General features: G+C 40.9%; 3 protein-coding genes and 1 non-coding gene across 4 annotated transcripts in view; 1 reads left to right on the plus strand and 3 right to left on the minus strand.

The window, feature by feature from the left end:
* The window catches only part of elf1 (E74-like ETS transcription factor 1), a 35,722-nt gene extending 30,083 nt beyond the window's left edge, over positions 1–5,639 (minus strand). Inside the window, exon 1 of the mRNA XM_028415492.1 lies at positions 4,914–5,639. The gene's annotated coding sequence lies outside the window, so the exon portion shown is untranslated. The remainder of the gene's footprint in view (positions 1–4,913) is intronic.
* Positions 5,640–5,811: 172 nt separating this feature from the next.
* On the minus strand, positions 5,812–5,883 carry trnae-uuc (transfer RNA glutamic acid (anticodon UUC)). Its single transcript has one exon. It is a non-coding gene; the product is annotated as a tRNA-Glu (tRNA).
* A 658-nt stretch (positions 5,884–6,541) lies between these two features.
* Positions 6,542–9,596, plus strand: LOC114442164 (ubiquitin-conjugating enzyme E2 A). Its single transcript, XM_028415493.1, has 6 exons — positions 6,542–6,727; positions 7,653–7,733; positions 7,851–7,876; positions 8,147–8,236; positions 8,321–8,409; positions 8,551–9,596. The coding sequence occupies exons 1-6, from the start codon at positions 6,684–6,686 to the stop codon at positions 8,677–8,679; spliced, it is 459 nt and encodes a 152-aa protein (XP_028271294.1). The 5' UTR covers positions 6,542–6,683; the 3' UTR covers positions 8,680–9,596.
* Positions 9,597–10,126: 530 nt separating this feature from the next.
* On the minus strand, positions 10,127–13,787 carry nkrf (NFKB repressing factor). The gene is made up of 3 exons (XM_028416918.1): positions 13,429–13,787; positions 12,975–13,102; positions 10,127–12,526 (listed from the first exon to the last, which is right to left on the minus strand). The coding sequence occupies exons 2-3, from the start codon at positions 13,078–13,080 to the stop codon at positions 10,278–10,280; spliced, it is 2,355 nt and encodes a 784-aa protein (XP_028272719.1). The 5' UTR covers positions 13,081–13,102; positions 13,429–13,787; the 3' UTR covers positions 10,127–10,277.
* Between the last annotated feature and the right edge of the window lie 274 nt (positions 13,788–14,061).

A 14,061-nucleotide genomic window follows, 5' to 3' on the forward strand; every position in this document is an offset into this window, starting at 1 on the left:
TATGCAAATATTGGAACTATTTAAGCTTAAAAGTGTGCCAGCTGGTTGAGGTCAGACTTTGTAACAATTTATTTTGCACAAGTTGACAGCTCATAGCGCCATGCAAACATTATCATGCTCGGACGGGGCCCCTCCTGAGCTGAGCCAGGATCTAAGGTGATTCACTGTGCTGACCAAGCATAACTGTAGATACACAGACCTAACAAAGAGTTGCGAATCCGTACAGCTCACTGGATGCGAGTGACTCATTAGCACCTCTGAGTAGAGAAGAAATGCAAAGATCACAGGCCTCTAGCAGTGTTCAGTTTACTTGACTTTATTCACACTAAGCTGTAACATGAACCATGCACACGCTTGCAAATGACTTATGGAAACAACACCAGGGCCCCCACCTTCTTTCTGCATTCATTCTTTGAGTGTGTTAGCTTTAGCCCAGCATATATGGACAGGAGTATCTTTAAAGTGATTTTGAAGACAGAGAAAAGACTGAAAATAAAGCAAATCTATTTTTAACTTTGATATTTTGGGATTTAGCAGATGATATCTTATATGCATTGCAGCAAATAACCTATTTACTGTAGACCTGACTATTTGTATAAACACTATAAACTTGAATTTAGATCAGACAATTCTTCCCAGAGAGCCTTTATTTAGCCTATAAGCTACACAGCTTTGTTCCATTACATCATCAACATGTAGCTTGTTAGCAGGAAACCTAATGTTAGCTGTTGCTGCATACTGCTTGTAAAGAAATTGCTTGTAATTGCTGCATACAGTCCCTTTATATATGAAACCATGTTGAAATATTCCTGTAAAATAGGTTCGTAACATGCACCCCACTGTACAAAGTATAGGTGGAGTCACCAGAGGTGAAATAAATATTTTACAATACACCGTCTAGTTTTTATATACAAGGAGTAGATGGAGTAGCAGCAATGGGAGTGATCCCCAAGCAACACAAGTATTGTACTGCATCTCATTAAATATTAAACAACAGGCCAACAATCCACATTATCATCACACCTCTGTGGAATATTTCAGATACCAGACAGACACCAGCAGGGAGGCTTCAAGGCTGCATAACACACATAACCCGTCTCTCACAGAACCTAGTCCTAAATAATCACAAGCTAATTTGGTGCTAAAAGCTTGTTTGGTGCTATGTATGCCCAGGAAAGTTTTTTTTTTTTTTTTTTTTACCCAGTTCATCTTAAGCTCATGATTAATAAAATGCCATAGGACCCTTAGAACATGTTGCGCTGTCACTCAGGGCCTTGTTTATAATACCTAGTGGCTGCATGCAGTTAAATAATTCAACAAGCTACAGAACTGACCATCATTCTGAAATTAACCCAAAAGAACAAAAGCAAACCCAAAAGGACAGACCGACATCTCCCTTTCAGCAGATGTAATGAGCTGCCAGGGCTCACTGTAAATTCTCTGCTTGTATTAGTTACATTTGTTGAAAGCTGAATGGGGAGAGATCATTTGGCTTCTTCTGGCAAAGCTGTTTGAATCCGAGCCACGCCGGCTGAGCTGACTCATGAAAGCCCTCTGTGAGCCACTCACTACTACCTCATTAGCTCTTAGAGACATGAAAAATGATAGACTGAAATATCATTATGTACCAAAGTTGCAGACAAAGACAGTTTCTATTTTTGGAAGGAACTACTTTCTGCAGTCAAACTACAGTAAGCTCCAACAGCACAAACAAAGCCACACCTTAATGTAATTACACATACATCAGTGATACAGCTCACTGCACTGTGTGCCTACTCGGAGCTCGGCGGGCACCATAAAAATATCAGGGTAATGTGGTTAACTAATCTCATGATGTCAACATGCTGCCAAAGCCAACAACCTACCGTAGTTTAGCACAACACAGACAGAAGGAACAGAGGGAAACAGCTGCTCCTAAAACCTTACTGAAGCTCCAGAAAGAAGTATATATATAATATTTTATCTTTGGTGAAGCTAGAAATTCCCCTTGTTATTCTATGTGTTAGCTGTAGCTTACAAAGGAAGGTCAAGCTCTGCTCCTCTCAATGGACCCCTCAGGACCCTATTTTGGAAGAAATATGTCCAACAGCAGATGCAGACAGAATATTATATAACTTCAGTAATGGGTTTAGAATGGAAATGTGGTATATAAAAGTATAGGCAGAAGGTGTTTAGCTTAGCATGGAGTAAAGACAAGTAAGGAATAGATATAAATAGGTTTAAATTCATCTACCAGGGTTTAATTTAGAAGAAACATTAGTGTAAAATGAAAATATGAGGTTTTACAGATATATGTGGACACATCCAGGCTGGCTGTTTCCTTCTGTTTTTAGCATTTTAAGCAAAATATCCCGTTTTTAGCATGTTTTAAACATGAATTTCTGTCTCTCATTTTACCTGAATGAGTCTGAATGGTGACATAAAACATGCCACAGTGCTACGATGTTTAAATGAATAGTAAATCATACAACTGATGGCTCTTATAATGAGCAAATCAACATTTTGCACCTTTAACACTATCACAACTAGACGCTACATGCTAAAAATAGATGTGACTGTATGACATCATTACAACATAGGGATTCATGGAGAACCTAAGGCATAATGACTCGTCTTAGTCACATGCCTCTGAGACAGAGAGCGTGAGAGCAGGAGGAGGTTACAGGTGGAATTTCCCTTCTCTCCTTTCTCTCTGACGTCATGTCCACCAGCAGCAGCAGCAGCAGCAGCAGTTTACTGCCTCTGCTTAACAATCAAACATGTCTGACAAGGTGATAGTCAGGTGTCAAAAGGTTGGAGTGTTTAAAGAGCAGCGTACAATTAAGGAACTTTACAAAACAGCAGTTCCCCTGCACACCCTCAACAGAAGACAGGACAACATGGAGGGTATTTTTTCTACATGCCAAAAAGGGGAAGTTGACAGTTTTATTTCTCTTTTCACATGTCACTTCCTGCATTTCTGCAAGTCATTTAAGGTTCCAGCCATCTCATATGACTGTATGTTTAGTCAACGCATATGAACATTGCCATCTTGTGGTTATTTCTAATGCACTTAATGGCACTAATTTACACCAAAGACAGAAAAGGTCATCACGTACTGCCTCAGACAATGTCTGTCATACACGTTTTGAGTGTGCAAATTAAGTCACGTGTTTTTAAATGCACTGAAGTCCAAGGTAAAAACACTATACACTATAATGCTCTGCTGTGTCTAAACACTGTAACAGGAAGGTTGAACAATTTTTAAATATTACCACACAACTTAAAAAAAGCCACTCTTGTCTCTAGCAAGGCCACTCTGAAAGCTTTTGTGAAATTGGAGTGCTGCTTTCTAAATAGGATAAAAGCCCAGTTCTTCTTTTTGTGTAGCCAAATCAATATACAGAAGCCCATTAAGGCAGGCGGGTACATCTTAGGCAAGAAGAAGAAGAAGAAGAAGTATCTGATGTGTGAGGGGTGCTTCATCACTGAAGGGAGCACAAACAGCTCTCCGTTGTTGTCTTAGGACAACATCACAATCCTCAGCTGCTTAGACTGCTGATGCTGACATCACTGTCACATGATAACAAGGCTAGTTCTCCACCACATGGTCACACCATCACTCAAAGTCTGTGCAACATAAGGCTATCAAAGCAGAGGCTAATGTGTGGGAGGCAGCATGGCAGGATGTTCCTAAAACAAGGGCACATGCTTTGAAACAAACAAGACGACTCCACACTGGAGTATATCTGGAAAGTCTTGTTCTGGATAATTGCTTTCAGTGGACTGAAGTTTCCAATTATCCCCAAGCCTCTGCCCGTGTGTTTTCCCACCATGGGAAAACTGAAAAGGAGGGGAGGGAGAGAGAGAGAGAGAGAGAGAGAGAGAGAGAGAGAGGGTGGGTGACGGGCTGGTGGGTCCAGCTGGTCCCGTCTCTAGTGGGATTGATGAACTAAAAGCTTGTAGCTCTCTCTCCTTCCCTCTGCGTCACAGTCGCCTGCTCCAAGGGAGCAACCTCTGGCAACCAATGAGACCGCGTTTGTCTGTCCCATGATGCAAGCATCTCAGACCAAAAATGTAAACATCTGGCAAACATTTAGACTCACCACAGAACAGGGTCGATCAAACAATGTTCCGTCAAGGATAGCAGATCCAAAATCCATAAACAATCATTCATTTTGTCCTCCAAGATAACTCAATAAGCACATGGGACTCTGACTCCCATGTTAGTCAGTACTCTCAGCTCCTCTGCATCATATATGGCTGCTAAGAGTTTTTCACATTCTTTCAAAGCCTCTGAAAGTACCCGTCAAATTCGGAATTTTCTGATTACAAAAAGTGCATGTAGTGCTTCTATAAGTGTATAATTTTAATTTAATGTTTAAGAATGAGCCTCAGTAATACTGATACATTCTAGAGCCAGAGCCAGATTTTGTACCAATATGGACATTTCTCTGAGGAGCCAGTTACACACACACACAGTCACATTTTCCACATTTTCTAGACTCACTCCTCTTGTAAATTTGAGGCACTGACCTGGGGGTTAAAAACTAAAATTTCTCATAATGAATGTCTAAAAACTAAAATACACTGGTACTTTTATAGCAATTTGTAGCTGCTATGTGTACAAATTGGCAAATTTCCAGCACACACACACACACACTGAGTGTAGTCACATGCCAGCTGACTGACACAAAAGGGGGAGTCACAGAAATCTATACAGTGGTAGGCAATAGAAAGCCTGCAGCAGCTACTACTACTACTACTACTAACATCATATGAGCCCAGTCATGTCCCTGTAATCTGATAGTGAACTTTTCACCATGTACATAAGAACATTAACAGCTAAAAGTTCTCATTATTTCAGACACAATTATAACCTCACTCATACAAGAAAGCAAAGAAAGAACATAAGACTGCCACAGTCCACTTACCCTGATAAAAGTTGTCATCAGCACAGCATTATTCCGTGGATTTATACACGCAGTGAAACACGTCGGCGTTAGAAAAACATGATGATCCCTGGTGTGAGCTGGAGACTACACAGAGGCTGTAGCTACATCATCGCAGAGTCACCGGTCAGCTTACCCTCCTGCTGCTTTCGTGTGCTTCCTGACACAAGGTCGTGGTTTTCTCCGGCAGGGGCTGATGCGTGGGGAATTCCTAGCAGTCACATTTTCCTGGGAAATGATTGGCCCTGCACCAAAGTTTCTGCGAGGAGTCGGGGGCAGGTTTTTTTTGTTGTTGTATTTTTTTTTTTAAAGCATCGATGGTGAGCTCAAAGGCGACGTTATGGACAAAAAACTTTGATCACACCCCATTGTTTTTAAAAGTGCATCGCAACCAGTAAATATTAAAGTCTTAATCCTTAGATGCGTGTGTTATCTACCGCAAAGAAAAAAGCTAATTTTGCGCAACTGACATGAGTTTTTAGTCACAGGTGTGACTTCGCAGCAATTAACTGCTTCAGAAAAAGGTTTACTCAAACTAAGACAACATGTCAGCTGTACAAGCTAGCGGTGGAGTTTAGCTTAAGCTTACTTTAGCTGCACTACACTAAGTTCAGCGTTACCACGGGAAGATTGGAGTGGAAATGACTGTGTATCTTCCGGGAATGTCCAAGCCTCCGAGAGATGAGAACATTGACGATATCTCCTCAGCGGGCGGGGTCTACATTCTCTAGAAATCTTAAGCACGTGTTGTCATGTTTGCGTTAAATACTCTGCATAAAACACTTACGAAAATAAATAAAATAGTACATGTGTAAATATTGTGTGTGGGTCAATGTATAGTTTCTCTCTTTAAACCTTGGTTATGGACAAAAATGCTATGTTCCCATACCGGGAGTCGAACCCGGGCCGCCTGGGTGAAAACCAGGAATCCTAACCGCTAGACCATATGGGACACATGCACCGCACACGGACCGAATCCTTCTTGTCGTATAAGATAGACAACATTTTGTGACCTTTTCTCCACGCTGCATTTCTTCGATCGTACTTTAAAACCGTTATTGTTGATATGATACGTAACTTCTAGGACAATAACGGAAACTTGCTACTTTTGGTGTCTGTGCCGTATAATTCGACCAAACGACACTTGGTATTTAGTCGCCATCTAGTGATCATATATCAGTACTGTAAATAGCGTTGAAAATTGAGTTACTGTCCCTTGTTGTACCTGAATCGCTTAACAGAGTGTGTATCGAATTGAATAAGAAATTAAAAGAATTTTTTTTTAAATCACACATTGAGGCATTCCATGTTTTTAAATGAATCATTACTGCCTTCAGATCAAACTCGATATGGGTGCTATATGACGTAGCCGTATGCACTGGAATGATTCAAGTGTTTAGAAAGGGTTGTTCATTTTTCTTGAATATAATCTAGCTACATATGTACAACGACCGAAAGCTAATATATTCGTAGTGGGTATATTTTGAGTTTATAATTTCATCATGTATACTGTTAATTAGTGAATTTGTGAATATGTGCTTCATTACCTTATGGGCAGCCTATGACAATGTCCTCGTTCTAGTGTAAGTGGTAGCGCCCTTAGACTCAGAGAGGCAGCCAAATATTTGACAAACTAGCAATCGTTGGCTAGCCAGCCAGGAATTGAAACACTGTACCGTTTAAATAAGATATTTCCTTACATTGGGGGCATCGTACTTATTTACCAGGTGTTTAGGTTTCCGTGTAAACAGGATGTCAACTCCAGCAAGACGACGTTTAATGAGAGATTTTAAACGGTAAGCGAAAGGAAAACAGCACACAAGTAGCTATAGCTAATGTTAGCAACCCGAGCTTAGCCTGTTAGCAATTGCCTGGCAAACGGCAATCTAATCTAGATCACTAAACTTTACATTACATATTACTATAAATATATATAAAATGATTAATCGTACTCGCGTTTTTGTCTTTGGTGCCTGTACAGGCTGGTGAGCTTGGTCATTATTGGCAAGAAAAGCTACTGACAAGTAACGATGATTCTTAACGTCGGTGGTATAGGGCGCTGACACCAGTGTTAGCAAGGCAGACCGGGGTAGTATCGTTTAGGTTGTGCAATTTATTGCCAGTGCTTAGGTCAGGTATCGTACTACATTAAGATTAAGGATTGTACGCTGTTAATGGCGCCTTTATTCACATGAGAAATAAAGTTAAAGTCAGTGGCCAGATGGCCCTTTAGCAGCCTGGTGAAACAGGTACTTAAATGTGTTATGTACACTGTACCAAAGACGCACTGGTCAAGCTCCTACCCCCGGGCCATGATAGATAATTTACATAAGCCCCAGGATCAGCAACCATCTGCCATGCAGTCACTAAAAACCTGCAGACACTCATGGCACACGGTCTCTTATTTTCTTTTTTCTTGTAGGAATGACAGACCTCTGCATTTTCCTAATGCACAATATTACACAGTTGTTGATGTTGACAGATTATTATATATAGTATGTATTGTGTGCTGATAATACAATCTAGCTGTCAGTCCTGGTTTGTTTGGTTGGCTATGGTATATACACAAACTCTCACACTTCCTTTAGTATACAGTTGGAGGTACAGCTTAGAGCTTGTGTTTACATCTTTCTCCCAGCAGAGCCTCGCTGTCAGCTGTTTTGAACAGTGGGACTCAAATTGTAATAGTGTTGTCACTGTGTTTCTTACTGTATCTGTCAGGCTGCAAGAGGATCCTCCTGCTGGAGTTAGTGGAGCCCCATCAGAAAACAATATCATGGTGTGGAACGCTGTCATTTTTGGGTATGTTAACTTTTGTTTTTAAATGTCTCAACAGACAAATAACAAGTGTTTAATACGTGTACGGTATGTCTGTGAAGGTGGATAGTCATTAAAAAAGTATTTTTACTTCTCTTTTAGACCAGAGGGAACACCTTTTGAAGATGGTAAGTTCTATTTAAACCTGTTTCTATCCAAATAATATTATTTTCCCAGCCCTGTCATGACATTAGTCTGTGAATAATTAGTGAGTTATATATTTGAGAATTATATCAATTGGTCAGGTTACAAGTTAATGGACTCACGCACCACTGTATTATATATGAGTTTATCTCAGATCAACAGGTGTTTCATCTTAACTATGACTAGATTACTGTAATGCACAGGTTCGGGTTCATGTAATTTAATTCAAACTCTATCCCAACTTTTTATTTTAGGAACCTTCAAACTTACCATTGAATTTACAGAGGAATATCCAAATAAACCTCCAACAGTGCGATTTGTCTCCAAAATGTTTCATCCAAATGGTACGTAATCATTTCAGTTACAGGAATTATCCCAGGGAATCTAATTGTCTTTCAAACTTTAAAATTTTACATGTTCTTTTGTAGTGTATGCAGATGGAAGCATATGCTTAGATATACTTCAGAATCGCTGGAGTCCAACCTATGATGTCTCTTCAATCTTAACTTCTATACAGGTAAGCTGACACTATAAAACACATCACCATCATCAAAATAAGGAAGGAAAAACTATCCACATTCTTTGTAAACAATCAAGTGTTTTGTAGATGTAAACGACTATTATGCCACTATAAGTGATGTCCTTTGTGTTTTTAAAGTCTTTACTGGATGAGCCAAACCCAAACAGTCCTGCCAACAGCCAGGCGGCCCAGCTCTACCAGGAAAACAAACGGGAGTACGAGAAGAGGGTTTCTGCTATCGTAGAACAGAGTTGGCGTGACTGTTGACCCCTGTTATGGTTGGAAATATGAACAGTGTCCAGCCCATAATCAAGAAACCACAGATTTAAAAAAAAATAAATAAAAATTTAAAAAACAGATCTCACAGAAATAAAAATGACACATATTAAGACCCTTCAGTATATTTGTCCCCTAACTGTTGCTAAGTTTGTATGCTGTTGTGTTGTGGCATTCACTCCTGCTGAATGCTATTGTTGGGCAAAAAGCGTATGTTTGTTAAAAGTTAATGTACCTTGTTATATCTGGGTTACTTGCTACACGCCCCAACTATTTTCTTTTTTTTAAAAAAAAGTAAATAGCCAGTCTCCCAGTTGTCACTTTTCGACCCGTTTACTCAAACATGATGTAAACAGGTTGGATGAAATGGTGACAGTGAATTACTTGTGCTTGCTGTGTGGTTTGCTGTGTAGATACCAGCAGTTCATATTTACAAAGCTGTTCATGGGTGTTTTTTTTTTTTTTTCCCTTCCGTTTCAGTGGGCTCACTTCTTTTTGGTTTGTTTCTGCCAATTGAAAGCCTTTCAGAGGGATAGAAAATTAACCTGGCATGGACATTCATCCCTCTAATAACAGATGCCTTTGTCACTTTCTCTCAGCTTTTCTTGTAAAGCCATGCCTTTGATTTAACGGAAATCTAGTTATCGGTAAACATTTATGTCCCTCTTCAACAGAAAACGAGATATTTGGTACCTTTTCCAGGCACTTAACTTGAATTCACAGACATTTAAAAAGCTGTTTTGAGAACATTTCTATGCTATTTTACAATCTTGCAAATCAGCTATCACTTAAAGCTGATTTTACTGTTTTAAACAGAATGGTGTCTTTTTCAGAATATAAAACTTTGCACTGGTAACCCATGTAACAAACTGTACATTTTCTTGTAAATAAAATAAATATTCATCACCTTTGTTTGTTGCTGTTTAACTCACTGAATTGAGTTCAGCCTGTTGATGGTTGTCAGTTTAATTTATTCAGTTATTACAGCTGTGAGGACAAGCAGACATTAATTGTACTCACACAATGCAACACCGGTAACAAAGATGACACCTGAACAGTTTCTATGTGAAACTTTGCTGACCATGGTATTGCTGGATACAGTAATATCACCACAGTGAGACTGATGTGAGCATATATGCTACAGTTTGATGATGATGTCACTTTCATACCCATCTTCAATGATTCAACAGTATTAACAAACAGTGAGAAGCTGCATATTAATCAAGATTTTTCAAGAAAACATGAAGCATGAATTGCTTTTTTTTAAAGTTAGAAATGATTAAAATATCTGAGGCTTAATGAGGGCATGACACCACAGAGAGTACTGACTACAGGCTCAGACGAGTGGAATGGCAGGAGACAGAAGACAAGATTTAAAGAACCATCCTACAGCTCCTGCTAAAGCTAAATGGTGAAGGAATGCAGAAACCACAAGTGATACCTGAAAGATCTTCATTTATTTATGTATGTGGCAAATTTGTCACAAGCAAGTATCACAACTGTCACATCAGGTATACTTGACTGTGATTTGCTTTCAAGTCCAAGCTAATGAGAAATGGTCTGTTTTCCCATTTTTGTCTGCATGCAAATTAGTGTGAGGCCTGAGGTTTCACAAGCTCATATCGCCCCACCTGTCCTTCCTGTAAAAGCTGATCAATCAGCTGGTCTTTGTGCACTTTGCGGCTGACGACGAGGAACCGCTGCCATCCCTGTCCATAGGACTTGCTCCGTAGTCCATATTTCTGCGATATCTGATGAATCTGCTTGCGTTCATCATTGGTTAAGTCATTGGAGAAGCGAAGGTCATCCTGGCGGTCTGAACTGGCATAGTTACGAATGATGTCCTCAATATCACGCTTGGTAAGCTGATTTCCAGTTTTATCCGTGTCCATACCTAAACCTTCTCTTGAGAACTGCTCCTTCACTTTAATTGGTTCTGCAATGCCTTCTCCATCTCGGCCAAGACCACCTCCTTTCCAGCCCATCTTCCGGAGAAGCTGGTTTCCAATGTTGTCTTCCTTAATCTCCTGCTTTATGGCCTCTTCACCAGAACGGGCCAGGATCTGAGAACGGGATATGGCATCGTTGTGACCCTCCCTTCTGAGGTTGGATTTGACCACAGCCTGCGTCTGTCTCAAGGTGGCCAAAGCCTCTTTTGCTGCAATGTGTTTTACCATTTTCTTTGGTCCGATTCCTGCTGCAACATACTGTCCTTCCAGATAAACTTCACACTTCCAACGGTGATCAGGCAGAAATGTGAACTTGTAATCAGCTGTCACTTTATTAAACTGAGCAGTGTCATTGATGATACAGATGGCATTGTCGGAGTTTTCCAGGATAACCAACTCATTTAGCTGCTTCTTATTGACAAATTTCTGTCCACAGCGCCCACTATCTGATAGATTATTCCCTCTTGAGTTTTGTGATTGTTGTTGCAGTTGTTGTTGCTGCTGCTGCAGTTCTCGTTGTTCCTGATTCATGCGAAGCTTCCTCACTGCCTTTTCTGCCGCTGCATGCTTTGAGTTCTTTTTAGAGCCAGTTGCCTGTGCCACCAGCTCATCCTGCACGAAAACACTGCACAACCACATTCCATTATGTGGAAGGAGGTCGAATTTATAGTCTATTTTCATGCGATTGAAAGCAGCCGAGTTGTTAAGAATGCAGATGGCATCGTGTGCGTTGTCTGTAACAACAAACTCTGTCCAGTGCTTACGCATGTCAGGCTCATACTGGCCCTTAGAGCTTGGTGTTGGTTTATCTTCTGGGTTGCGAAGTGCTGGTAAAAACGCAGGTGTCGAGCTGAGCATCTGGCACACAACCATATCGTTGACCATGGAGTGTTTGTATTTACGCTGCACAACACGAACTTCAACAGGTTTCATAAAAAGTTTCACAGCCTGCTCGGAGGCCCGGTCCCTCGCACCATTTTTACTTCCAGAATATCCAGTAGCAAGGTACACACCCTGACATCTCAGTTCACAGGCGTAACCATCTGTCGGTACTTTCCTGTTCTTCGGTAGGTCAGCGTGAGGAATATCCTTCAGGTTGACATAAATATACTCAGGGTTGGTTTTGCAGGCCTGGATACTGCGGCTCAACATGAAATTATAGTTTGGTGACTCACTTCCAGTCATGAACATAGGGTCCCTAAAAGCAACAGCCAATGCAGATGCTACACTGGCTATTAGCCTTTGTTTCTCATCTAATGTGGACTGAGACACAGGAAGAGGTTGCAATGAAAAGCCAGACTGGGTAACATTGGGACTGCTGCTGCCGGGGCTGTTGTAGACTCTGCTGAACGGCTTACTTGATGATGGCCTGTCCTGATAGCCGTAGCCCAAACCCTGTCGTCCTGAATCCCAGCCTGATCTGCTTCCTCCCCCATATCCATTGTATCTGTGGGTATGAGGGTAAGAGTCTGAAGTTCGAGAAGAGTGGGCTTCATACTTGGCTGTGTAGTCCTGCTCTACTTTTACCATGAAGTTAGAAGACGACCCACGGCCTCCATAACCCAACCCACTAGTACTACCTGAAGAAATATCTCTGTCTCTATCTCTGTCCCTATGAGAACCCCAAAAGTCAGAGGTGTACAATGGCACTCTGTCAAAAGCAGGCCTCAAGGAGGAGGAGCCCTGCGCTCTGCTGGTGTCACTCCAAGAGGAGTGTTCAGAGTCTCCTTGTCTCGCACCAGAAAACTCACTCCGCCTGCGCTCCTTATCGTTCTCTTTCTCATCGGCGCCAGTTCCTCCACTGCTTCCACCACTGACAAAATGCACTGGCTCAAATCGAGGTCTGGAACCAAATTTTGTCACCGGCATTTTCCTCATGGGCTCGTCTCCTGCAGAACACAAAGAGGCAGATTAATTATCATCTCTGTTAGGCAAGACAAGATTTGTGTCACATGAAACTGGTTTGAAGGTGTGAATTCAGCACAGATTTTACTGCTTATGATGCCAGATAATAATGATTAGATTCAAGTAAGGTCAGGGTTACACATGGCACAAACTGTCATCAAACTTTCTTCTGTTCTGTTCACTTTTCCCTGTTTGTTTTTATACTTTCTCAAAAGACATATCTGACAGATGTGGATGTCTGATAAGAGGCTTGATTCCACCCTCTGATCATAACACATGTCGCACAGACCATACTTTTATGATATATCTATTTATTTAAATGTTAATAAAGCTGTATACAATGTAAATGTTTTGATGCATATTAAAGTCAAACCACTAAATGACTTTACAGAACACAAAAACACCTGCTACACAACTCAAAACAACACTCACTGCCATCCGAAGAAGTAGATCTCTTTTTTGCTTCAAAATTTGGACTTGGGTCAGAGGAGGGCATTTCGCCAAAGTCGGTCCCTTCTGCCATCACCACCACCACCATCCAAATCAAATCCAGGCCATACCTGTTTCATTGCAATCATCAATATACAAACATAAACACAATCCGTTAATCCTCTCCATGCTGTGTTCTGGAGGCATCACAACATCACCTAACAAGCAGCCAAGTGGCTGAAACACAAAGTACGACCTTGGATAAATCACTGTACTGTGCAATATAAGAATTGATGGTAACTGTGTTAAAAGCAGAAACACTGTTCTACACACAACAAGCCTAAACAGAGTGACGCAGTAGGCCGATAGGATCCATCTCTCAAACACAATTAACAAGCAAAGCATGACATTTACCAGTGTTAAACTTCCCGATCTATCAGCTATTGTATATTCTTACCTTAAGGTTTAGCCTTTGGTCTGACGTATACCTCCGTCTTTTAGCTGAACAGGAAAAACCGCATGTATATGTATGATTAGCCCACTATTTATATCATGCTAGCTTCATTTAGCTAGCGTCCGGTGGCCACCCGCTAGCATTGGCTAGGCAGCTAACACGCTAACTGATGAAGCGACACTTCAACAGCGACAGTCTCGTCACCTACAGCTTCCGCGTTCACCGACAACAACACCTGAGTCTTTTCTAAAGCAATTAGTGTCACACGCTGCACGAAACCCATGGAGAGCCAAAGATACCCATTCAAGTACTAAGAAGGAACCATTTTCTCGTCTACCTACAGTAAAATATGGCGTTTGTCATCGCACTGGACCAGAATGCTTTGCAGCGGTCAGGCTGCTGACGTCAGAGCAGGTCCATGCTTAGGCCATGCGCTCAACAAAATATAAGGTTGTTTCATATTTATTTACTTTCCCCCCCCTCTAGTATGATGTCTTTGGTTTAAATGTGTTTTGCTGCAAAGGTTTGTCAACAATACAATATTAGATAAATAATACACAACATAAAACACACATTTTACAGACAATAATTTATATTATCCACGGAGATCCACAACACAGTTTAAAAAAAAACGTA

This window comes from Parambassis ranga, chromosome 10, assembly GCF_900634625.1.
Source record: "Parambassis ranga chromosome 10, fParRan2.1, whole genome shotgun sequence".
Lineage (NCBI taxonomy): Eukaryota > Metazoa > Chordata > Actinopteri > Ambassidae > Parambassis > Parambassis ranga.

Excerpts from the sequence above, each read along its gene's own strand:
- LOC114442164 (XM_028415493.1), top strand. The coding sequence starts at position 6,684 with ATGTCAACTCCAGCAAGACGACGTTTAATGAGAGATTTTAAACG. Across the intron at positions 6,728-7,652 it reads TTAATGAGAGATTTTAAACG|GCTGCAAGAGGATCCTCCTG; the intron begins GTAAGCGAAAGG and ends TGTATCTGTCAG. Across the intron at positions 8,237-8,320 it reads CAAAATGTTTCATCCAAATG|TGTATGCAGATGGAAGCATA; the intron begins GTACGTAATCAT and ends GTTCTTTTGTAG.
- nkrf (XM_028416918.1), bottom strand. The coding sequence starts at position 13,080 with ATGGTGGTGGTGGTGATGGCAGAAGGGACCGACTTTGGCGAAATGCCC. Across the intron at positions 12,527-12,974 it reads ATCTACTTCTTCGGATGGCA|GAGACGAGCCCATGAGGAAA; the intron begins GTGAGTGTTGTT and ends TGTGTTCTGCAG.